The sequence below is a fragment of the Papio anubis genome, chromosome 3 (genome assembly GCF_008728515.1).
Source record: "Papio anubis isolate 15944 chromosome 3, Panubis1.0, whole genome shotgun sequence".
Lineage (NCBI taxonomy): Eukaryota > Metazoa > Chordata > Mammalia > Primates > Cercopithecidae > Papio > Papio anubis.
The window spans coordinates 150,420,081-150,444,555 of NC_044978.1; the positions used below are offsets into that span (position 1 = coordinate 150,420,081).

At 35.6% G+C, this 24,475-nt stretch overlaps 1 protein-coding gene across 9 annotated transcripts in view; it reads left to right on the forward strand.

The window, feature by feature from the left end:
• Positions 1 to 24,475, forward strand: part of ARAP2 (ArfGAP with RhoGAP domain, ankyrin repeat and PH domain 2) — a 179,293-nt gene that overhangs the window by 151,204 nt on the left and 3,614 nt on the right. For 8 of the 9 annotated variants that reach the window (XM_031664671.1, XM_031664672.1, XM_031664668.1 and 5 more), the window contains 5 exons: positions 3,065 to 3,204; positions 11,908 to 11,990; positions 13,056 to 13,091; positions 15,062 to 15,125; positions 21,498 to 21,632. In XM_031664671.1, the coding sequence (XP_031520531.1) occupies positions 3,065 to 3,204; positions 11,908 to 11,990; positions 13,056 to 13,091; positions 15,062 to 15,125; positions 21,498 to 21,632 (458 nt within the window). Of the gene's footprint in view, positions 1 to 3,064; positions 3,205 to 11,907; positions 11,991 to 13,055; positions 13,092 to 15,061; positions 15,126 to 21,497; positions 21,633 to 24,475 lie in introns of those variants that run through there. The other variant, XR_004182819.1, reaches the window with a different exon arrangement.

The following is a 24,475-nucleotide window of genomic DNA, read 5'->3' on the forward strand; positions in this document are numbered from 1 at the left end:
TGTCTTTATACATTACACATCACCAAAACTGGATTTTAATAACAAACATTTTGTTAGGTATTTTTGATATGTTAATACCTGTGAAAGGACCTTCCCAGTCTAGCTAGGTGGACCTGACTTTGAATTCTGATGACAGCACTCTTTAGCTGTGTGCCTTGGATAAGTTTCATGATTATAGCAACCTGTTTCTACATCTGTAAAATGATATTGTGATTAATCTACCTGAAAGTGTGGTTCTGAGCCTTTAATGAGGCATTCATGGAAAGGCTAGCACTGTGTTTGCCTCATGCTCCACATACACTAGAGGTGATTATATGAGTTGTTCACTAAAGGGTGCTCAGATTATTACCATTATGTTATCACTTCATGCCTTCACATATTCTGTCTTACTGACATATCCTTTGCCTTTTCCTTGTCCGTTGTGTTCCTGAGAATTCTATAATTTTATTTGTCCGTCTATCACAGTGCCTAACAGAAAGCTTGATAGTAAAAAAAAGTACATTTTTGATGGAAGAATGAATAATGAAACTACTAAAGGCAAAGAGAGTGAACAGTTTCTTAGTGGAGAAGAGTTTCCCTTAAGGCTATTCTTGTGAAGTGAGAGTGAACAAGCTTTTTTCCATAAAAGGCCAAGAGTTAATGTTTTAGGTTTTGTTATCAGTAAGGTCTCTGAAACAACTACTCAGCTCTGTCCCTGTAGCATGTTCGCAGCCATAGATAGTACATAATGTGAGGCTGTATTCCAATAAAACTTTATTTTTATAGGACTAAAATTTGAATTTCATGTAATTTTCGTGTCATCAAACTTTTGTGAAATTTTTTTCAACCACTTAAAAATGAAAAAATTATTCTTAGCTCATAGACCATATAAAAAGAAGTAGAGGGTTGGATTTGGCCTGCAGCCATAATTTGCCAGTCTCTGAGCTAGAAAAATAATGTGTAACCCAAACTGGAGGGAATTCTGGCTTATTAGTCAATGTCCATTAGACCCATCATAATAATAGGAAAAGGATATTGTGGAAATGTGAGGGGGCCTCTCTAGTGATATGTTAGGTTTAAACTTGGATTCAATTATTGTAAAATCCCTCAGTTTCTTCTCTGACACAGCAGTGTCTAGAAAAGAACATACATTTAGAGATGGAGTTTTACCAAATATCTTATATTCTGACCTACAGGTGAGAGCTAAACCTTGGGTACACACAGATATGAATACAGAAACAGTAGACACTGGGGACTCCAAAAGGAAGGAGGAGGATAAGGGCTGAAAAACTTTCTATCAGGTGCTATGTTTACTATCTGGGTGACTTGATCAATGGAACCCCAAACCTCAGCGTTACGCACCCTTGTAATAAACATGCACACGTACCCCTGAATCCAAAATACAATTTTTTTAAAAAAAGTTGAGTTTTAATCTCCTTCAGGTAGCTCTGCAGCCTTGGGAAAGCTTCTTGACCTTTCTAAGCCTTAGAATTATCATGTGCAAAATAAACATAATAATCACAATTTTTTTAGTGTTGTTATTAGAGTATATAGGTGTCTAATAGGTAATCAATAAACTGTAGCAATTATTGCATGTTTAGATTTAGTTTTTCCAATGTTATTTCTCAAATAGTTCTCTTTTCTGCTATTTCTTTTTTTTTTTTTTTTTTTTTTTTTTATTATTTTTCTTTTTTGGTATTTTTTTTTTTTTTTTTTTTTAAATAACTTTAAAGTTCAGGGGTATATGTGCAGGTTTGTTACATAGGTAAACTTGGGTTATGGGGGTTTGTTGTGCAGATTATTTCGTCACCCAGGTATTAAGCCTAATACCTATCAGTTACTTTTCCTGATTCTCTCCTTGCTCCCACCCTCCACCCTCCACCCTCCAATAGGCCCCAGTGCGTGTTGTTCCCCTCTATGTGTCCATGTGTTCTCATTATTTAGCTCCCACTTGTAAGTGAGCACACATGGCACTTGGTTTTCTGTTCCTGCATTAGTTCACTAAGGATAATGGCCTCCAGCCCCATCACGTCCATGCAAAGGACATGATCTTGTTTCTTTTTATGGCCACATAGTACTCCATGATGTAAATGTACAGTATTTTCTTTATTCAGTCTATCATTGATGGGTAAATGTTCTACGTTAGCAGTTTTGCCTTTCTTACCCTTGCCTGTTTCACATTTATAAAAATTTCTTTAATGCCTTAAAAATTTGTGAATTTGAGTCAGAATTCCTAAAGGTGTTTCCTTTTTTATCACGTATTTGCATTGTTTATACCAGTGGGGCTCAAATATAATACAAGCCACATATGTAATTATAAATTGTCTAGTAGCTACGTTAGAAAAAAGTAAAAAGAAACAGCTAAAATTACCAATATGTTTTATTTAATATCATATATCCAATATCCAAAATACATTTAATATGTAATTAATATTTTAAAAATTGTGATATATTCTTTTTTTTTTTTTATTTTATTTGAGATGGAGTCTCACTCTGTTACCCAGGCTGGAGTGCAGTGACATGATCTCAGCTCACTGCAACCTCTGCCTCCCGGGTTCAAGCGATTCTCCTGCCTCAGCCTCCCCAAGTAGCTGGGACTACAGGCTAGTGCCACCACACATGGCTTATTTTTGTATTTTTAGTAGAAACGGGATTTCCCCATGTTGGCCAGGCTGGTCTTGAACTCCTGACCTCAGATAATACTCCTGCCTCGGCCTCCTAAAGTGCTGGGATTATAGGTGTGAGCCACTGCTCCCGGCCGATATTTTGCTTTTTTTTTTTTTCCCCATATAAAGTCTTTAAAATTTAGTAGATACTTTACACTTATAGCACCTCTCAGCTCATACTAATCACATTTTGTGTGATTTCTAGCCTGTAGCTACTTGAACAGTCCAGGCAGGCCCATATATGATAAATAGCAATACTTCAGACACATGATATTCCCAGAAGTTCATCTTAGACTTTAGTGGTAGTAAACAAGTTCGTATTTTACATTGTTAAAACTGACAATATAGAAATGTTTTGTATCATATTTCAAATAAGTAAAAATGTACCCAACTCACAAAAGTAATGCTGTACTTTACAGACCGGAGTACATTGGGAAGCATCAAAGAAGGAATCTTGAAAATCAAAGAAGAACCATCCAAAATACTATCTGGAAATAAGTTTCAAGACCGGTATTTTGTTTTACGAGATGGGTTTCTCTTTCTTTACAAGGATGTGAAGGTATAGTATTTGAACATGCATACATTTTTATTTGTGTGGGTATTAACATTCATATTTTATGCTACTCTCAGCCATCTCTCTTGGATGTCACTGCCTGTAGTATATAAAATGCATGGTAAGCTGATGATTTCCTTCAGCCTCTGGGATAAGATATTAATGCACTCAGTAACACAGTGAAGAATTTTATAAGGCCTTTTTAGGCACCTCAGGTTTTGTAGGATAGTGAATGACTTAAGCCCTGAAGAAAAGTCTAATATGTGTTATAAATCAATATTTCAGTCAATAAAATTAATAGAGAATGTGTGATAACCTAAAATAAAAGGCTTCAGATTAGCTACTGGAAATTAATAAAAGGTGCAATAAAATGACCAAACCCCAAAGTTAAAATAAATGTTATTAGTATCTTTCCTATACAGTTGAATGAATTGACTCATTTTTAATTTCATATGTATTAATGTAATCTTATTGATATATCCCCTATAATTTAGTTCCCTAAAATATCTTATTAAATAATTGTGGAGTGGATAAGAGAATTAGATATATAAAAAAGGGAGTAGATAAATGTTGTAGCTATAAAAATATTGAACTTAACATCAGAAAATCTCATCTCTGTGAAGAACTGGTTACATGAATAAGTAACTTAACCTCTCAACCTCAGTATCCAAATCTGTAATTTAAGATAGTATGAGTTCTGCATGTCATGTTGTTTTAATGCTTAAAAAATATATATATATGTTTTATATTCTCCAGGTGCAGGTTACACCAGTGTGTTCACTTTATTAAAATTCATTGAGCTAAATATGATTTGTGTGCTTTTTATATATGTATTACATATACACTGCAATTTTAAAAAAGCATTAGGATAAAAAAAGCAAAACAAATATGTGCAGAGGCCCCACCTCCAGGGATTTGGTTTTTATAAGACTGCGACAGGTGCTGTTAACAGCGTTTTTCTCTAATTCGTTGAATTTTTTTTTTTTTTTTTCTTTTGGCTTTTAAGTTTAGGAATGGAAGTGAAAATTTGTTAGGTAAACTTGAGTCATATGGATTGGTTTTACACATTATTTCATCACCTAGGTATTAAGCCTAGTGCTTATTAGTTGTTTATTTTTCTGATCCTCTACCCTCCACCCACCAAAAGTCCCCAGTGGGTATTGATCTCCACTGTGTGTCCATGTGTTCTCATCATTTAGCTCCCACTTGTAAGTGAGAACATGTGTTGTTTTTCTATTCCGTGTTAGTTTACCAATGATAATGGCCTCCAGTTCTATCCATGTTCTTGCAAAGGACATGATCTCATTCTTTTTTATGGGTGCATACTATTCCATGATCATGGTGGATAAGTTTTTTGGTGTGCTGGTGAATGCCATTTACCAGTATTTTGTTGAGGATTTTTGCATTGATGTTTCATCAAGGATATTGGTCTGAAGTTTTCTTTTTTATTGTATTTTTATCAGGTTTTGGTATCAGGATGATGCTGACTTTATAGAATGAGTTAGGAAGGAGTCCCTCCTCAATTTTTTGGAATAGTTTCAGTAGGAATGGTACCAGATCTTATTTGTACATCTGGTAGGATTCAGCTGTGAGTCTGTCTGGTCCTGGGATTTTTGTGGTTGGTAGGCTTTTTATTACTGCTCAATTTCAGAACTGGTTATTGATCTATTCGGGGGTGCAGTTTCTTCCTGGTTTAGTGTGGGAGGCTGTATATGTCCAGGAATGTACCCATTTATTCTAGTTTTTCTAGTTTATGTGCATATAGGTATTCATAATATTCTCTGATGGTGGTTTCTATTTCTATGGGGTCAGGAGTAATATCCCCCTTGTTGTTTCTGATTGTGTTTATCAAATATTCTCTCCTTTCTTCTTCATTAGTCAGGCTAGTGGTCTAATAATATATGTGTAAATTCTTTTTATAAATATAATGTAATAATAATAGCATGCTCCTCCAAAGATACCCTAAGAATGTGAACAGGCAAGTCCCAAAGTGAGAAAATGTATTAACATATATCAGAAAAAAGACTCATATCAGGAGTATAAAGAGCTCTTCTAAATCAACAATAAGAAAAACAGTTCAATAAAAAGTTTGGCAAGGATAGAACAGACATTACATGAAGGAAGATGTAGAAATGGCCAATAACCCATTGAACCAAAAGTGTTCAATATCATTATTAATCAGGAAATTAAAATTAGAACCACAAAACATTATTTTACATTCATTGGTATGACTACAATCTTAACAGTGATAACAACCAATGTTAAAAATGATGTAGAATAATTAGAACTCCCACATAAATTGTTGGTGGAAGGGTAAAATCACACAATCACGCTGTAAAACTATTTGTCAGTTTTTAAATGAAGTTACTAACATAATCTACCCCATGATCCAGCAGCTCTACGCAAAGCATTTGTGATTCACAAATGCACTTGTACAAGAATGTTCATGAGCAGATTTATTCATAAAAGCTGATAACTGGAAGCATTCCAAATGTCCACCAATAGGAAAATATTCTATTTGTATAATGGAATACTACTCAGCAACAAAAATGAATATTAACACAAGTCACAACATTGGTGAATTTTTAAAACCTTTGAAACCAAAGAAGCTTGACACAAAATAATATCATATAAGTCTGTTCATAAGAAGTCTAAGAACAGGCAGAACCATTCTATAGTGATAGAAGTCAGAAAGTGTTTGCTTAGGTTGGGGACAGAATTTGCTGCAGAATTGCCAAGGAAAAAGTGTCAGTGGGTTACTTTCTAGATAGAAATGTTCTTTATCCTGTTTTGGATGGTGGTCCCATGGGGGTATGCAGCAAAAACTCTCTTTGAGATTCAAGTAGTACCAAGGCAATTCCTTTAAATGTAGAATGGAAGTCAGCAGGACCTGGATAATACTTTTTTAATATTGAATTATAAAATTAACTTGGGTAAACATTGCTTGCACACTTGTAAGTGAATGGTGCTTCACTGTGTTCTGTTGTGGAGATGCACAAATAAAGACCAGACTGTAACATCTGTTAATATGTTACAAAGAAAAAATTGTTAAGCAGCTTTCCAAAGCCACGGCTGTAGTGTTGTGTGGCTTCTGTTCAGCACTTCCTATGCTTTAATTACTATCCCTGTATATTCCTCCAGCAGAGAAGCCTCCATGTGGGCATGAATAAATCATAGTAGCATCCTATTCTGTGTATACATTCCGTGTTTGCTTTCCTCATGGACAATGAAATGTTCAGGCAGGAGACTAATAAAACAGCCTGAATTCTGCGGCCCTTATCACAGATTCATATTATATATTGCACTTGAACCCCACTTGATATCCAGAGGGAGTCTGTGTGGGTATCAAGTGGTTACTATCATTTACTAACATTCTTCATTTTACCCATAAAGGAATAGTAGATTTTGTAGAATTATGGGGTTATGTGATGGAACACATCAGATTTTAAGGTTCATGAACTTTACATTTGTGCTTGTGAAAATACAGGCTAGACTTCACAGCTTATTGTTCTAGTCAAGTAGAACTGAATCTGATAGAATTTTGTTTGGTTTTGTGCAGTGGACCACCCACCTTGATTTTCAAAAGACTGATTTCTTTAATCACAGTCCTTACATATACATAATACGTTGGTTAAGGATCACTTTTGCAGTTGGCATATATAGAAATCAACCTGAACTTTTTTGTCCCATCAAGAAACTGACACTTCATTGTGTAGCAACAGAAGGTTGCTAAAAACAAATATAGTAGTTTGTGGTAGTAGTAATGACAGTGCAGTAATAATAGCAGCAACTAACATTCAAGTGGCTACTCTATGTGAAGCAGAGTTCCATACATTTTATTTGGATTATCTCATTTTATCTATACAGTTACCCCATGAAATTGGTACTCTTATTATTCCCCCTATGCAGATGAAGAAACAGACTCTCAAAGACGTTACATAACTTGTCCAAAATCACATACACAGTAAGCGATGGGGTCAGAATTCACTTCCAGGCATTGGACTCCAAAGGCTCTATGCAGAAACTTACAAAGGAAATTTAACGTTTGTATTACTTTAGTGTTTTTGCTGAAGTAATTTTATGTGGAGAGAATAAGTTTATTTTTATTAAATAGCGTCAAACATTTTTAAATAAGGAAATGCAAACAATTCAGTTTTTGCGGCATTTTCTCTCAAGCTGATGTACACTTTAATATCTGCCACAAGGAAGCCTGTTCATGCAGTGACTTTTACAGATACATTGTTTTTGTAAGTGAGATGAAGGGCCTCATATGGCTTAACAGAGTAAGTTTTGCTTTAAGAATCTATCTTTTTGAAAGGATCATCTTGCTCAGATTGAGCTAACTTACATAACCTGATAGGCAGTGATAGTCTCAAGAACTTGTCTGAAAACAGTGCTCTTTAAGGATACCGAACACATTTTTTAATAACAGTAACCTCAAGTTATGGAATTATTGTCTGATTATTAAGTGTTTGAAAATTATATTTGCATATCTGTCAGAATAGATTAATGCAACTGATACTTTAATTTGTGCATTTTGAAAAGCAGATGAGAGATTCATGCTTTTCCTTTAAACTCAAACTATGGTTATTTTCAACACATGACTTCATTTTGTTATTTTTTCATGTTACGGATCTGTCCCTATTAATATTGATGGTGAAGCCATTGGCAATGTTAACTTTTCAAGTGTTTTTATAGTAAATTATCAACAGTAAAATCTCCCAACTTTTTTGAGTAAACTGTTAGCATTTGTTTTAGTGGTTGCCATTAATATATGCGTGCTTGTATATATTTTTTAAATGATTTAGTTAAAAGGGAGGAAAAATTACAAATTGAGAAGTGTATTTAAAGAGACTTTGTGTTAATTAGAGCTGATTTATGAATGCTCATTAAGAACAAATTGGGGTAATACACAGGGGAAGATATCTTTTGTTCTGCAACCTTTCCCTGCACAGAAAATGTTAATTGTTTTCCGACTTAATTTACATAAAAGGTGAGAGGTTTCAGAGAATATTACCATTATACTGTTAATAGTGTGAAGAAAGCAAATGGGTAAAGGGGGTCATTAAAAGTTGCCTGTACTTTAATAGGCAAACTCTTTTTAGGTACCAGGAATAATTTTTTAAGCACGCTCATTTAATTGGCTAACTTAAAAACTTTACTTTGAAATGGAGTGACTGAAGCAACACATTTCAGACTTCATAATAGTCTAGTATATTGAACTTTTTGGAGAAATTCTCTATAAATTACACATACCAAAAGAGAAAGTTGTAATAAGCCAGCAGTAAAGCGAACTTGGCAAACGACATTTCCTTTTATAGAACTTTCCATTAAGATCTATATAGCTCCTCTTTATGAATATTCAGTTTCAAAATGGAAATGGGAAAAATGTGTTTCTACAATTGCTGAACTCCTCTCAAATTATATCATTTGTGTTTCTTTGGACAGGCTGTGGTATAAAGTAATGAGCTTGCATGCCAGGAGTGACTTGGGCAGTCAATTACCTCAGACTCTCAAACTACTTATTACCAAAAGTTTTTCAAAATGTAGGCAGTCTTGAAATCATCAATGTCCTGTGTAAATCAAGACTATCTGGTTCAGGCACAGTGTTTCTCATTCTCAAATATGCAAGTCCTATCTTCCACATACTGCTAGAGTTGCAGCCAACCCTGCTGCCTCAGTCGGGACTGCTTCTGAGGGAATAGCAATCTAAATTATTAAAAGAAACACAAACCTTGTTTGTAATTTGATTTAACCTCTGACACAGGTGACTAGGAGTCACCTATACTGCATGCATTCCTCATAGCTCTCCTCTCCTTGAATATACCCTACTGTGGACACTTAGTACCTTACAAAGCTACCTCATACTAGACAGTTCAAATTGTTAAAATGTTCTTCCTTAAAATTCAGCAAATTGCCTGGCGCGGTGGCTCACGCCTGTAATCCCAGCACTTTGGGAGGCCGAGGCGGGTGAATCACGAAGTCAGAAGATCGAGACCATCCTAACTAACACGGTGAAACCCCGTCTCTACTAAAAATACAAAAAATTAGCCGGGCGAGGTGGCGGGCACCTGTAGTCCCAGCTACTCGGGAGGCTGAGGCAGGAGAATGGCGTGAACCCGGGAGGCGGAGCTTGCACTGAGCCGAGATTGCACCACTACACTCCAGCCTGGGCGACAGAGCGAGACTCCGTCTCAAAAAAAAAAAAAAAAAAAATTCAGCAAATTATCAGGCTACAGAATCAAAATCCAAAGATCCAGTTGGATTTAAAAGAGAAAAATGCATAAACTGCTTGAAAACAGCCTTAAGAAGTGGAGGCTTATGTGAAGAAAGCTATAGAACTTCTCTGATAGGAGAAAAATTGATATTAAATCTGCTAATGTTGATTTATAGGTTTAATGCAATTATTTTCGAGTTTGCAAAGGAAATTACTTTTATAACTTTTCAAAAATATTTGACAATTCACCTCAAAGGATAAATAGATAAGAATAATTTGAAGATATTTTGGGAGATAAGTAAAATGGATTTGAATTATTTTTCCATCCGACTATTAAGATATACAGTAAAACTAAGATACTTAAATATTATAATCCTTGTATAAAAGTGAACAAGGAGCAATGGTACCATAAATTCAGGTAAAAAATTTTATGTTAGAATTTAATTTTAATAAGTATGCCACAAAACATTCATGTCTAAAGGGATATTTGTTCAATAAATTGGGGGTAGAATATTGTCAACAAAAAAATTTAACTTATCATTTATACTGTATATAAAAAAATGTATTCCAGATTGACAAAAGATTTAAATCCTAAAAAAAGCAACCCTTAAAGCTACAAGACCATGGAATTGAATATTTATCAGCTGTGTGGGAACACTTTAAACTTAAGCAAACATTAACAAAGCACCCCCCAAAAGACCATTATATTTGACTTATTAAAAATAAGGTAAACAATGAGCTAGGTTAAGGCAAAGAGCAACTTGGATAGAATATTTCATTTAAAAAGACAAATTTCATATTAAATACATAAAGAACTAGTACAAACAAGTAAAGACATCGATAAACTGTTTACCACATCAAAACTGCAAATGGCTAGCAAATATGTAAATACACACTTAACATTTGTGTTACCTTAGTGTTTTTGATAGGGTAAATAAATGTACCCTATCAATTTAGACAAGATTTTTTTTCTGAATCATATTCTTAGCCTATGACTCAGTGGTTAAATTTCTAGAAATCTAACCATAAGGGGAAAAATTCAAAATATGTTTTTTTAAACATATTATCTACAATGATAATAATAGTGAACTTCAACTGATAATAGCGATTAGGAATAAATTCACCATGTAAATTCCAGCTCTTTGGTCATCACAGCATTATTTCTGACCATCTTCCTGGTTACTTTTCCTCTGTATTTCTTTTATATCCTCCTAACCTATTTGCTTTATGAAACTAATTTTTAATTTTATGAGCATATTTTCCTCCTTTTTCCATTTTGACTGCTTTCTGAGTATTGAGAGGGGGTGTAAAGAAAATATAATTGCTCTAAGACCAACTGTAAATTTTTAATAGTCTGTTTTAATTAGGATAGTTTTCATTAATTTGGATATTTGAGATACCTCAATATGTGTTCATATATATTCACGAGTCTGTTTTCCATAATTCCGAAATCCAAAAAGTATAGAAAATCCCAACTCATTTGGTGGCAAAATCTGACCCAAAACAATACGACGATATATATAGCCTTTATCTTGAAAATATGAGTATGTTTGAATACAGGGTACTGTCCCAGTCAGCATTGGTGATGGGGAGTTACGAAACATATGGCATATGCATTGTATTATATTTTTAAAATATGAAAATCACTTCTGATGTGATTTGGTCAGGGTCCTCTAGAGGGACAGAACTAATAGGATAGATGTATATATGAAAGGGGGTTAAGGACTATTGACTCCTACAATCACAAAGTGAAGTCCCACAATGGACTGTCTGCCAGCTGAGGAGCAAGGAAGCCAGTAGTGGCTCAGTCTGAGTTCCAAAACCTCAAAAGTAAGGAGGCCAACAGTGCAGCCTTCAGTCTGAGACTGAAGGCCGAGAGCCCCTGGCAAACTGCTGGTGTAAGTCTAAGAGTCCAAAAGCTGAAGAACTTGGAGTCTGATGTTCAAGGGCAGGAAGCATCCAGCACAGAGAAAGATGAAGGCCAGAAGACTTAGCAAGTCTGCTCTTCCATCTTCTCCTGCCTGCTTTATTCTAGCCACATTGGCAGCTGATTAGATGGTGCCGATCCAGATTGAGGGTGGGTCTGCCTCTCCCTGTCCAGTGACTCAAATGTCAGTTTCCTTTGACAACACACTCACAGACACACCCAAGATCAATACTTGGCATCCTTCAATCTAATCAAGTTTGCACTCAGTATTAACCATGACATGATGCATATCTGACCCCAAGTGTTTTTGAATCAAGAATTATAGAGCCATGTGCATGGCTCTATAATATATACAGGTGTACACATATATAACATGAATATATCCAACATTATCAATATGTATTTGTATTGTAAATCAAAAGAGTCTTCATTTACCAAACTCATGAAATGTTCGTTTTATGAAACATTGAGAAACTAAATTCTAAACCCAATCATTAATGCTCAAAGAAAATGTAAGGAAATGTGTAAATCCATTTAATTACAAATTATTTTGTTTTCCTTACAGAGTAGTAAACATGACAAAATGTTTTCTCTCAGTTCCGTGAAGTTTTATCGTGGAGTGAAAAAGAAAATGAAGCCTCCAACAAGGTAAAGTTTGAAAGGAAAGTACTGAAAGGAAAAAAATTATGGGAAAACATGTCTGTTTAAGGATTTAGGGATCAGTGGCATTAGTTTAACTTTTTAGTAAGTAAGTTTTAGGCAAATTTTTTTTTTAAGTTGCTTCCCCTGTCACAGGGTTCTTATGGCAGATCAAGGAACTTGTATGAGTAGATAAGGAGGGATGATGTTCCCACTGAGACCAAGATCCTTGGTGATTGCAGTCCCTCTATGTAAAGTAAGAAATCCCGGGAGGCCCTGTCTGCTGGGAAGTATATGGCTTCCTCTGCGTCTCATTCCCTCAGCTGTCACATCACAACCTGAGGGCAAGTCTACACACAGGAAAGCAAATGCTGCCCTCCAGCTTCCTGATGCTTGGCTTCTACAGTGTTTTGATTCTGGCTCTGTAATTTTCCCTTTGTACTATACTGACTTTGGTACTGAAAACCCATAGCATGTAAGTGGTAGAGAGGAGGTGGGCGCCTCCTACAGATTGTGTGCCTCTTTAACACTTCATGTACCCCAGCATTTGGTTTACACCACAATTTCTTATCACAGATTACTTTGATTAGCTAATAAATGTTTGCACTAATAATTAGTATCATGAACATCATTTATGTGTGCTTGCTTCTGAGATTTTGTTGCCGAAAGTTTCTTCACTTTTTCCTTCATACTCAGTTTCTAAGCCTAGCGCACATACCTGTGTTTTAATAGGCATGTTCTTTAATTTCCCCCAGGAACAGTACGTACGTCTCTCTGTATTATCTTATTTCAGTCATTTGGCCTTATTCAGTTAAGGGTATCTTCTCAGAGACGTCTCCTCTCTGCCCCATGTCATCACAAGCCTCCTTCCCTCTATATAAATGTGTAGACAGATCCCTTAGCATTTAGCGTTCACCTCTAGCTAAGTCCAGCACATTGAATCATCACTTGTGGAAGTCTATACATTCCCACAATTAAATCTCATCTCCTTAGCATCTAATCCTGTTTTCTGCCTTGTAAAATGTATCATTTTTAATTTATGTGTGTGTTTTTTTTTTTTTCTATGTGATGCAGTTGGGGATTGACCGCATATTCTGAGAAACATCACTGGTAAGTTAACAGCTGACAACTTTCGGACATAATATATTGGTGACAATTTCAGGAAAAGAATAATTTCAGTAATTTCAGATAGAGCTACAGACAGAAAGTGTTTTGCCTAAACGAAACTAGGGTTGTTTGTAAAGACTTTGAGCCTAAGAAGAGGAAAATAGATTTGTATCAGGGTTCAAGTTCCATGTATCCTATTTGTCAATGCCTCTGAAGTGAAACTACATCTGATTTCTTCCATAGTTATTATGAGTGTGGAATTCAGCTTTTATGAGATAAGTAGGTGATAGTTTTTAAAAAGAATAAGAACTAGCAAAAATCAGATTTATAACAAATATCCTGCTTTCAACTCTGTTCTTTCTATATATGTACTTTTTGCCATATACTGTTACCAGTATCTACCAGTATTTCTAGAGATGGTACTAGGTGTTTCCTTCTCTTCACCTCCCTGTGTCTAATCAGTGACTGAGCCACACGAGATCTGCCTCTTCCTTGTGCCCCTCATCCACCTACACCTGTCTACCCTCAGGGCCAGGCCTTCGTTGATCTGCCGGGATTATTCCAGGAGTCCTAAGTGCTCTTCAGGCCTCTGCTTTGCTTTTGTTTTGGCATACATTCTCCACCTCTCCATTGAGGAGTGTTTTCTATGCTGTACTATGTATCTCTCCTGCTTTAAAACTTCTGTGAATTCTTTCACCTATAGGGTCAAGCACACAATTGTTGTGTGGCATGCATGGCTGTATATGACTCTGCCAACTTCATCTCCCACAGCTTTTCTTTTTCACTTAATGACAAAACAAGCATCTGTCTTTATTCCCCACGCATTCCTTGCTGTTTCAGATCTGCATGTGTGATGTACATGGTCCCTCTACTGTACCTTTGTTCATACTTTTCACTTCACCTTCCTGTTCATACTTTCATTCTCCCCATGATGACCCAACCAACTCAACTGTCACTGTTCTTTGAAATCATAACTCAAATGCCCCAAAGCCTCATCTAATAGCTCTCACCTCTGATCATTATTTATTTCTTCTTTGCACCTACAGTATTTTATAAACAAGGGTACGTAATTAAAATGATTTGTGGCAGGAATGGTTTTCCTGGACATGGTAATAGGGAAAGACAATGTTTTCATGAGGTTCTAAAGAAGAAAACACACATTTTTTTGAAATTTCATTTTCAACATTTTTCAGGTAAATTATTTGGATAATACAGGAATGTAAAAAATGCAATTACTTTGAAATGCCCGTTAGGTCTTTCCAGTATCAATTATAAATTTTTCCTCTTATAAAAAACAACCCTCTCCTCATCCCCAAGTCTGTGGTTTCTGTGTTTGCATTCAATTTTATTTTTGCTTTTTCTCACTGTGTTGTAATTTATTTGTCTACATGCTTAAGTCCCCTAATAGACTACAGGAGCCTTCAGGACAAGGTCTCTGTTTTATTGAAGCTTTCAGTAAAAGGTTACTTAATCACTGTTATTGGATATGCAGTGGTTTCTCGTGTAGTTTTATTTTGTATGAATCTGTGGGTATTAGTGTTTATAATTACAATGATGGAGACTATGCCTCGGCCTTTTTAAAAGAAAGATCTGCTCTTAAGAGAATGTGCACATATTTTTCTTCTCAGGCTCAGAATTTCAGTGGAAAACAGTGTTTTATCATCATGTCCTTGAAAAGGCAAAATGAAATTGATTTTTCTGCCTTTCCAAAAAATATTGGTGATCATTTTGCAGCATTTACCAAAGCCTTCAGTTGTATTTTGTTTAAACCAATATATTTACAGTAAAACTTTGTATTGTACATTTAGCAGAAGACCAAAACAACTTGTACTGCAATGTTCCACTTTTGTGATTGCGTTATGTCATTAATCAGGAGAAACTCAAAGAGATTTTTGATCACCAAATCACCCAACAGATTAGAGAATAGTCAATTGTCTTTGTGAATGACATAGTTTATACACCTCATTTTGCAGGCACCTGTGTTGTGATAGTTCACGAACTCAGACGGAGTGGATGACCAGTATCTTTATTGCCCAGGTATGAGATTTGTTTGAACTATCCAGTAGAGTAGAGTATAATAACTTTGTTTACAGGAAATTTTAGTGTGATGGTGATTTTTAAAGAATTTTAATAAGCATTTTAAATGTATATACAATTGGCATAAACTTTGATTCTCCCCTTCTTAGTTTTTAAAATAGTGTATTAAAGTTCAAATGTATTCATTACCTTTTGAAAGAGAGTTTATTCCATTAAAGCTTCTTTTCTGCCAGCCCCACAGCCTCCTTGGCTTAGGTGAGGTATGTTGCTTTAAAATGGTCGTGTAAGAAAGAGGGACTTTTCTAAGCTGTCATCCTACCAGAGTCCCACATAGACCTTCATTTAGAAAAGTGTTCTGTTTCCCTTCTTGTTCTCCCACTCTCTCCACCCCTGCCTTTCCAGAAACAAGGACAGGAACCTACTTTTCTTTAATAACTATTGTGTGCTAGATACTTCATAAGAATAACTCATGTATTCCCTGCAGCAAACCATACAATATGTTTTTTGGCTTTATAAAACAAAGATTTTGTTGTTTGCTCAGGACCATATATGTAATTAGTAGTTTAAACACACGGGTGTCTGAGGCCAATACTCATACTCAGTTCTGTATTTGTTTTCCTCCCTAGAGCAGGACTTACCCTTTTGAGGAACGGTTAAATAGTCCCATTAATTGGACTAGTTTGTTTCGCAAACTTGTCTAGCTAAATTCCCAACAATGCTTCTCATGGAGCATTGAAATTCATTGGTAACGATTAAGTTGCCATTCTTTATTACTGAAGAGGTATTCTTCTGTTTCCCTTACAAGGAATAAGTTAGCTCACTCCAAAATCTAGTTCTTATTTGTTCTGAAAATAGTTTGCTCTGTTCATTTAATGTATTAACCTTTCCAGTGGTTAATAAACACAGCTCTTCTCAGCCTATCTCTCTACTATTACTACCTGGAAAAACATGTGCATAAGAGACTGACTGCTAACTTTTTAGAGGCTTTATTTTTTCTTCTTCTCCTCCTTCTCCTTCTTTTTTCTTCTTCTTCTTTTTTTTTTTTTTTTTTTGTAACTTATTAAAATTCAGATATTCAACTTCTTTTTTTGGGGGGGAGATGGGAACAGAGTCTCGCTCTGTTGCCCAGGCTGGAGTGCAGTGGTGTGATCTCAGCCTAGTGCAATCTCTGCCTTCTGGGTTCAAGTGATTCTCCTGCCTCAGCCTCCTGAGTATCTGGGATTACAGGCGCACACCACCATACCCAGCTAATTTTTGTATTTTTAGTAGAGATGGGGTTTCACCATGTTGGGCAGGCTGGTCTCAAACTTCTGACCTCAGGTGATCCACCCACCTTGTCCTTCCAAAGTGCTAGGATTACAGGCATGCGCCACTGCACTAGGCCACAGATACTCGAGTTCTGCTTTAGGAAAAACAAAAAACTGGATTTGAAGTCTTTTAGTAAAGTTGGGACTATAGAGTATAAAACTATTACAGTGTCGTTTGTGGCAAAACTAAATTGATGTTTTTGTTTTTATAATTGGAGTCAGTAGACTCTGCAGTTGAAAGTTAAGGAATGAATGCAGGAAGCGAAGCCTTATCTTACTACGAGGTTATTTCTCACTGTCTCATGTCTTAATCCTAGTCCTCGTCTCAAAGATATAGCCTAATAATCTTTCCTCTGTTCTTTTTAGTTCTTGGTATTATTCAGGTCCTCCCTTAAGATAAACACAGAAGCCTTCTTGGATTTAAGGATTTATGGTTCATCTCTGTAGGGAAACAGCAAAATAGCAAATATTAATAGATATGTTAAAAGTGTAGACATACACACAAACATGTATGTGAATTAACAGTAAACAGCCCTTATAATGAACTATTTTTGGTATTCAGAGTATTTTTGTCATCTCCATCCTTTCCACACCCCTGCCTCAAAAGTCCTCTAGACTTTAGCTTAAATATCCCATTCTCAGAGAAACTTTTCCTGACCTTCAGATGAATTAGACCTTCAAGTATCACCCTTAGCATCCTGTACTTCTCCACTGTGACACTAATTAATAAAGAAAAAAAAAACATGTAATTAGCTATTTCATGTCTACCTCTCTTATTAAGATGTAAACTGCATGAAAAGAAGGACTCTTCATTATATTTGACTTGTATATCAAGTACATGTTCAGTTAGTATTTCTAAAATAGGAAATAGGTAAGAAAATCAGTAATCAGATAACATTTCAAATGGATATCCATGTGATAAGATAGGAGAATCAAGTCAGGTCAGGAGAGAGTGTGACTGACATAAGGAAGGCACTAATTGAGCAAAGTTCTCAGGGAATGTCTTTCTGAGTAGTTGACAGGTGAGCTGAGACTAGTCTGAAATGAGGGGAGTATGCAGGCTTCCAGGAAGGATCATTCAGGGATAGGGCCAGCAGGGTAGGTCCTGAGACGTCATCACTGCCTTGTTTTATTCTATAAACATCATGAAGGGAAGATATTAGAGATGAGGAAGGCGTGTGACAGATTATGTAGTTCCTGCTTAATAATTTGAAACAAGGGAACAATATAATATAATTCTAAATGAAAAAAAATAATTTTGTTCACTTTGTTGAGTCTGCCGTGTAGAGGGTCAAAGATGCAAGTGGGAGGAACAGCTATAAGAAAGAAGATATCAACTCTGACTAAGGTGGTAACAATGAATATGGTAAGACAAATTAAGATTCAGGAATATTTTGAAGGTAGAGCCAATAAGGCTTTTGGAATTATTGTGAAGAGACTGTGTTGTCTGTGGTGTATACCCTAAGGTTCCTTGTCACACGCCAGGAAAATTTAGGACACAGACACACACGAGGAGTTTAGGAGCAGGAGGTTTAATAGGTAGAAGAGAAGAGAAAGAGAAACAGCTTCCTCTATACAGGAAGGGGCCTCCAAGCAGAAAGGACTGACTGGTGCAGAATGCGCAGTTTTATAGTCCAGTTTGAGGTGGTGGTGTCTGATTTACATAGGGCTCACAGATTGGTTCGATCAGATATGGCGTTTACATAGTGTATGGGTAAGGCTGGTCACCCCCACCCTAATCTTCTTATGCAAATAGGCTTTCCGGTTGATTGACACCATCTTGTGGGCTCCTTACAATGCACTTGGCTGGCAGAGAAGGGAAGATGGAGCCGCCATCTTGAAAAATGTCTAGTCCTTAGTTCCTGCAGGCATTCACCCTTGCAAGCTCCTAGGTTGCAGGCTGCTCTTTGTTAGAAAATGGCTTGGGACTGCTTTTCATTAAAAAGAAAAGCCGTACCAAGGACTCCCATGCACTTGCTGTCTGCTAAGTAATTCCTTCTTAACTCCTGTGTCAATTGGCTATTGCAGTTTGAGAGGAAGAGTAGAAATCAAAAAATTCTAGTTTTTTGGCAACTGTCAGATGTAAGTGGGATCATCAGAGATATAGAAGGAAATGGTAACTTATGTTTTGGCCACATAAAATTTGAGACGCCTGTTAGATACATGATGTGTATCCTGGGCAGCAGGTTGGATGTGTGGATCAAAAACTCAGGCACAGGTTTGGGGCTAAAATGTAAATTTGGGAGAAGTCAGCACTTCGATTATATTCAAAGCTATAGGATTAGATGAGATGCCTGGGGGAGAAGGTTTGAGGTGGAGAGGGAAGCATGGAGGAGGGAGGAGGAGAGAAAAAAAAAACAGCAAAAGCAATGATAAGAAGAAAGAAAGGAGGAAAACCAGGTGCGGGGTACAGAAAATTTTGTCAAGTAATTTGCTTATGTAATTAAATGAGGTTGTGACTTGCTAGAGGTGAAGGTAGGTTTGGGAGTTTTGATTTGTCTTTAAGATGGGAGAGTGTGTACTTGCATACATTATGTGAAGACAATCCAATCAGGAAGAAAAAATGGATAGAAGAGGAGAGATGTTATTAAACCAGCAGAGGCTCTGAACACAGATGAAATGATATGATCTAGTGCACGGTTATCCATTATTAAAAATCATTGTACTGCAGAGAGTGTGGCACATTTCTTCTCAAATTACTGACCACCTCAATGTATGGCCTACTGAGCAATTATAGATATGATGGATAAAAGTTATTTGCATTGAGCAAATATTGATTGCAAGAAATAAACTCACTTATATGACTATAGATGCAAGGAGATTGGTACATTTCATGATGGGAGAAGTATTTTCTTAAGTGATCAGTAAAAATTGTTGGATTGAATCAGTGAAATCACCACATGTGATGCAGGCAGCGTTTTTGAAGTTTAAGGTGAGAGGCAAAGGAGAAAAATAATCTTCAGAGAGTGAGGAAGCCAGTTGTCCCATGGTAGAACTTCAGGGCAGTGCTGAATGCTTTCTTAAAATTTAAGGTTAAATATAAAGTGTGATGGATCTACAGAGTAATTTATTTTTGTCCTCCATCAACTGGCAGGCACTTATGAAATAAGTTGAATTGTGTTTAATTAGGTTTGGGGCTTTGTCAGGCAAATATGATAGAAGACAAAGGAGCAAGAAAATAAATAAGTAATCAGATAAAATTTGGACTTGAAGATATTTACAAGGAAGTGAGTTTACTGACTGACTATGAAATCCAAGCCAGGCAATGAGGGAAGTGGTAAAAAATGTTGTGAGAAGAATGGTGTTGGATTAGAGGTCTCAAGGAATGAAAAGAATTGTTAAAATGAATGAAACTAAATTTAGTTAGCTGGAAAGATAGGCAAAGGTTAGAAATTGGAAGACAGAAATGGAGATGTTTAGATGTGGTCTTTGGTTATAAAATGAAAGTTTGATCCTCACCTATATGATCCATGCGTAAGACTTTTGAAGTCATTTTCAAATAACTACAAATGTTAAATCAGAACATATCACTTGGATGTAAAGTAGAAAAAAAATGCCTCTTAGTTCAATTCAAGGAGAGTTAGCTGGTATTCACAGTTGTATACTATTTCAGAAAAGAAAAATATGGATTTGGGAACCTCATTTGCTCTTAGATTCTTCAAAATATATTTTCACGTATGCACTATACATTAGTGATTTGAAAGTGTAAGGGCAATTCACAGAATCACCTAATTCCCTCTCAGTTTTCTCCCAGGTTTATGTGTTGGGAACATTGCAATTATATGATATATAATATCCTTTTTTTAACCATGTTTGGTACCATCTCATAAAAGTAATATGAAGCTATAACCTTCCAACTGAAATACTGTATAACCTACCATTATAGATTTGCTGAACTAAGGTAAATGCTTCACTAACATTCAAGGGTAGATATGATGCACATAAAAGGATTTGCACTGTAAGATCATTGAGGAATAAATGAAAATCACATGTACATTGATAAACATGCAGGTTGGCAGTTTGCCGCTTAGTTAAATTAGCTGTTATTATATGGTGGTTAGACAGTAAATATTTCTTTAAATGAGTTATTTGTCATAAAACAACACATTAAAATAAGAACTGCAACATAAGAACAGTAATCTGTTGCTTAAGAATTGAGGGAAATAAAGAGTAGGCATTTAGCTATATAGTTTACTAAATGGTTTTCGTTTCATTACATTATCTGTGAACTTTTCATTTTACACTTGGTATTCTGTGTTTCCTTCATAGATTGTTGTTTGAAAGTCGATATACTTTTTCCAAATTCTAGAAAGTTAAACTACTCTGGGGAGTACAAAATTCTTTAAAGAATTTTTTGTATGTATATATCAAAGATTAATCACTCCAGAGCTTATATTTTTGCCTGTGAACATTTATCCCCATTCCAGATTAACCTTTCTCCAGTCATATGTATAACTGTTTAGAAGGCAAGAATATATAGTCAATGATTTGAGAACAGATGTGCCCCACTCTCCGTTGTACAATGATTTTCAGTAAAGATGTTTAAATGAGTAAAAAGATTATATTTCTTTGGAATTCAATTAGATAAAATAGTAACATTTTTCAGGATGTCATAAAGTTAGGCTAATTTTTCTGATAGTCATGCCTTAGGTTGATGTGGGATATGTAAGATGAAATTAGTTTTACACTGAAATCATAGTTGGTGTAAATGTATAGTTACATATATTACAGTGGCCTAGCAGTGTCGACAAGTATGCTATTTTTCTTCCACAAAGAGATTTCCAGTTGCCTCAAATATTTTTCCCCTTTTGGTTTGATAAGTAGTATAGAAGGCATGTATTTGAAACTTAGAAATTGAGCTGAGACCTCAAAGCTCAGTTCAGTTAAGAGTTTCATGTCCTGGAGCGATGCTGCCACCGGAGTCAACATCATAATCACAAATGGTATTCTCATGGAAATCAGATCACTTGATGTGGATGTGTGGGAAAGAAACCAAGTGGCTGTATGACATAGTATACCACATAATAAAATCACACACCAACAGCAAGAAATTGTGTTTCCACAGCATGAAAATGATATATGGCCACCAGCTGGAAAGGAACGAAAACGTTCAATAACCAAAAATCCCAAAATTGGAGGTTTGCCTCTGATTCCAATACAGCATGAGGGGAATGCAACCCTGGCCCGGAAAAATATTGAGGTAGGTTAGGCTTTTGTTTTATATTCAATTATAGAATATATTTTCCTGTGTCATAATGTGATTAGGTCATTAATTACTTCATTGGCTTCAAAAGCACAATCATCATCACTTTGAAAAGCATGGTAATAATCACATACAACAAGAAAACAGTGTGAATAACCTTATACCTTTTATTTTAACGTCATTGACCACCCAATCACATATGCACAATACTACTTATTTTCTTCCCTCTAAAGTAGCCAATTTTAAATATGCGTATAGAAATTCTGGTGGTAAAATCACAACTTCAAATTCATTTTACAAGCTTACTTAAAACACCCATAGCAGAATATGTCTGGAGCCCTGGTAACTGAACTTTCTAGTTATATAATCACAATTCAGTGCTTTGGGAACTGGTGGGGTGTCTCAGTTAATTTAAGGACCTCAAGATGACCCCTGAGAATCAAAAAAAATTTGGCATCTTTCATGAAAGCTACTGCTTGTTTTCCTTCTCACCTTGAGGGTTGGGAGAGCATAAGCGACATCAATCTTGACATGAACTTTGGCCTCTTCAGCAAAGAACATGGGCTGTTGACGCTCAAAACTCGTTAGCCACCTTGGGACCAACACATATTTCAATGTCTTAATTGACTCCCTGAAAGCAAAAAGAAAAGCAGTTAGAATGTGTTCTTATATCTTCCTTGAGCCTAAATTTGGAATTAAGTTGTTCAAATCTTTTGCTCTCCAAACATAAATAACTTTTGAAAGACAGAAGCCATTTTGACCTAGTGATTAGATTTTTAAACTTTTTGTGCATATCCTTTCTTGAACATCTATCCCACTGTAATATTCCTTCTCTGAAAGAGAAAAGCTTCAAAAATAATGGTCCTTTGTTTACTGCTTAGACGTTCTGCCCTGATGTAATCAAAGTAAGTGTCTCCAAGAAATCATGACCTCGTCATTTCTTCCATTTTATTTTTTTCTGTACCATTTTCTGTACCTCAATATTTTTTTTTGGCAATAAACTGCTCTGCAGAGAGTTCCTTATCTAATCAAGCATCTTAAAATTCTAAGAGTTACATTTCCCAGGAACCCAGGACAGTGGACACAGGCTGAACAGATGAAACTAACATAGGGAGAGATACGCCCTACAGTGACTGTAGCTTCTGTTGACATTGCCTTCGAATCAGTTATCGAGCAAAGCAAAATATTGGGATCAAAATGCATTCAACAGTATCTAGCATAGATGATGACTGACTGTATAATAATTTCTTAGCCTTATCCCAAATCCACAATTTCAGAGACAATTTTTAACATATTTAAGATAGGAAAACTGATGAACTGAAACTATGAAATGTTACAAGCTTTTAAAAGAATTAGAATGCATTATCAATTACTGGAAAATTTCTGAGTCTTTAAAATAAACCAAGCTCTTTTGTAATAAGGTAGTTTGGTGATTTGATAAATTTGTCAAAGACATTTTTTAACTGTTCTAATGTTGGAAAAGCACAATGAAACTTACTTTATAAGGCAATAATATAATTTTTTTAAAAAATTTCATATAAACCATTAAAATATTTGCCATAGAATTAGATTCATATAAAAATTTTAAAAAATATATTTACAAAATAACCATTTTTGACCCTTTGTTGTAAAAATGAAAAGTGAGTTAAAATATTATTAAGTAGGGTATATTAATAAAAATTAGTCATAACAATGAATATATTCAAGAAGAATTACTTTTCAAAGAAGTTGTTGGCAGATTGATAAATTTTGTGGCTACGCCTGGCTTTCATTCAGTCCTATTGAAAGTCGTATGAGAATACCTTATCCAGGTAGGGAAGGCTTCATGGCGAAAGTGACTTCTAAAGTTAATTGAGGAAATTAGTAGTGAGCCAGCTGAAAATGCCAGGTTGTTGGCAGAGGAAATCACACATGAAGACGCAAACAGAATGCTTAAGAATGCACAAACTAGATACTACCTGTGGTCCTCCTGCTGAGTCCCCATAAAATCATGGATATCTTAGTTTAACTCCATTGTTCTAAGCTGCTTTATCTGTAAGCATATGGGGTTAATAAATGTCACATGATTAAGTGACATTATACATGAGACTTTATTAGAATAATGACTAGCATATCTTTAACGTATATTGAAACAAAATATTAAGGAACTTGGAAGATGATATGGAATAATTCGTTAGTTTTTTTCAAAATTGCTATTTTAAAAGCAATATCTGTAAAACAAAAATAATGAGCGAAGAATGATGATGCACTGAAGCAGAAAATTGTGACATAGAATCCCACCCATAAGCCCATCTTTGCTGTTGGTATCCTGAGCACAGTTTGATGTGGTAGAAAGAAGTACGCTGGTTTCAGAAAGGCCAACCTGGGGTCCTCTCCCAGGCTCTCACTTGTGCGACCTTGGGCAAGTTTTTTTCTTCGAGTTTCTATTTCTGCATCTGCAAGATAAAGACAATTTACTTTAAACTATGAATAATATGGAGTTTAAAGCATTTAAAGTGTTGTTGTGATGATTAAATATATTGATATGATTATGTATTTTACAGCATGAAGATTAATACAGTGAGTTTGGTAATGAAAGCCAATTAAGAGAGTTTCTAATATACTCTGTACATATTGGTCATGTTACTTTTTGGTGTCCTAAGACCTGTGTAACCATTGGCTTGCCTCTGGATTTAATGGAAAATATGAAGGCACAGGCTAAAGCCATATGAGTGATTTGCTGTGAGAACCCATTCATTATACCATTCTCTAGCTATGATAAGTAAAAACTACTCTCTCTGCCACTGAGAGAGACAGACTCTATTTCATATTATTATTTCCATTCAAAACATAAAAACTCC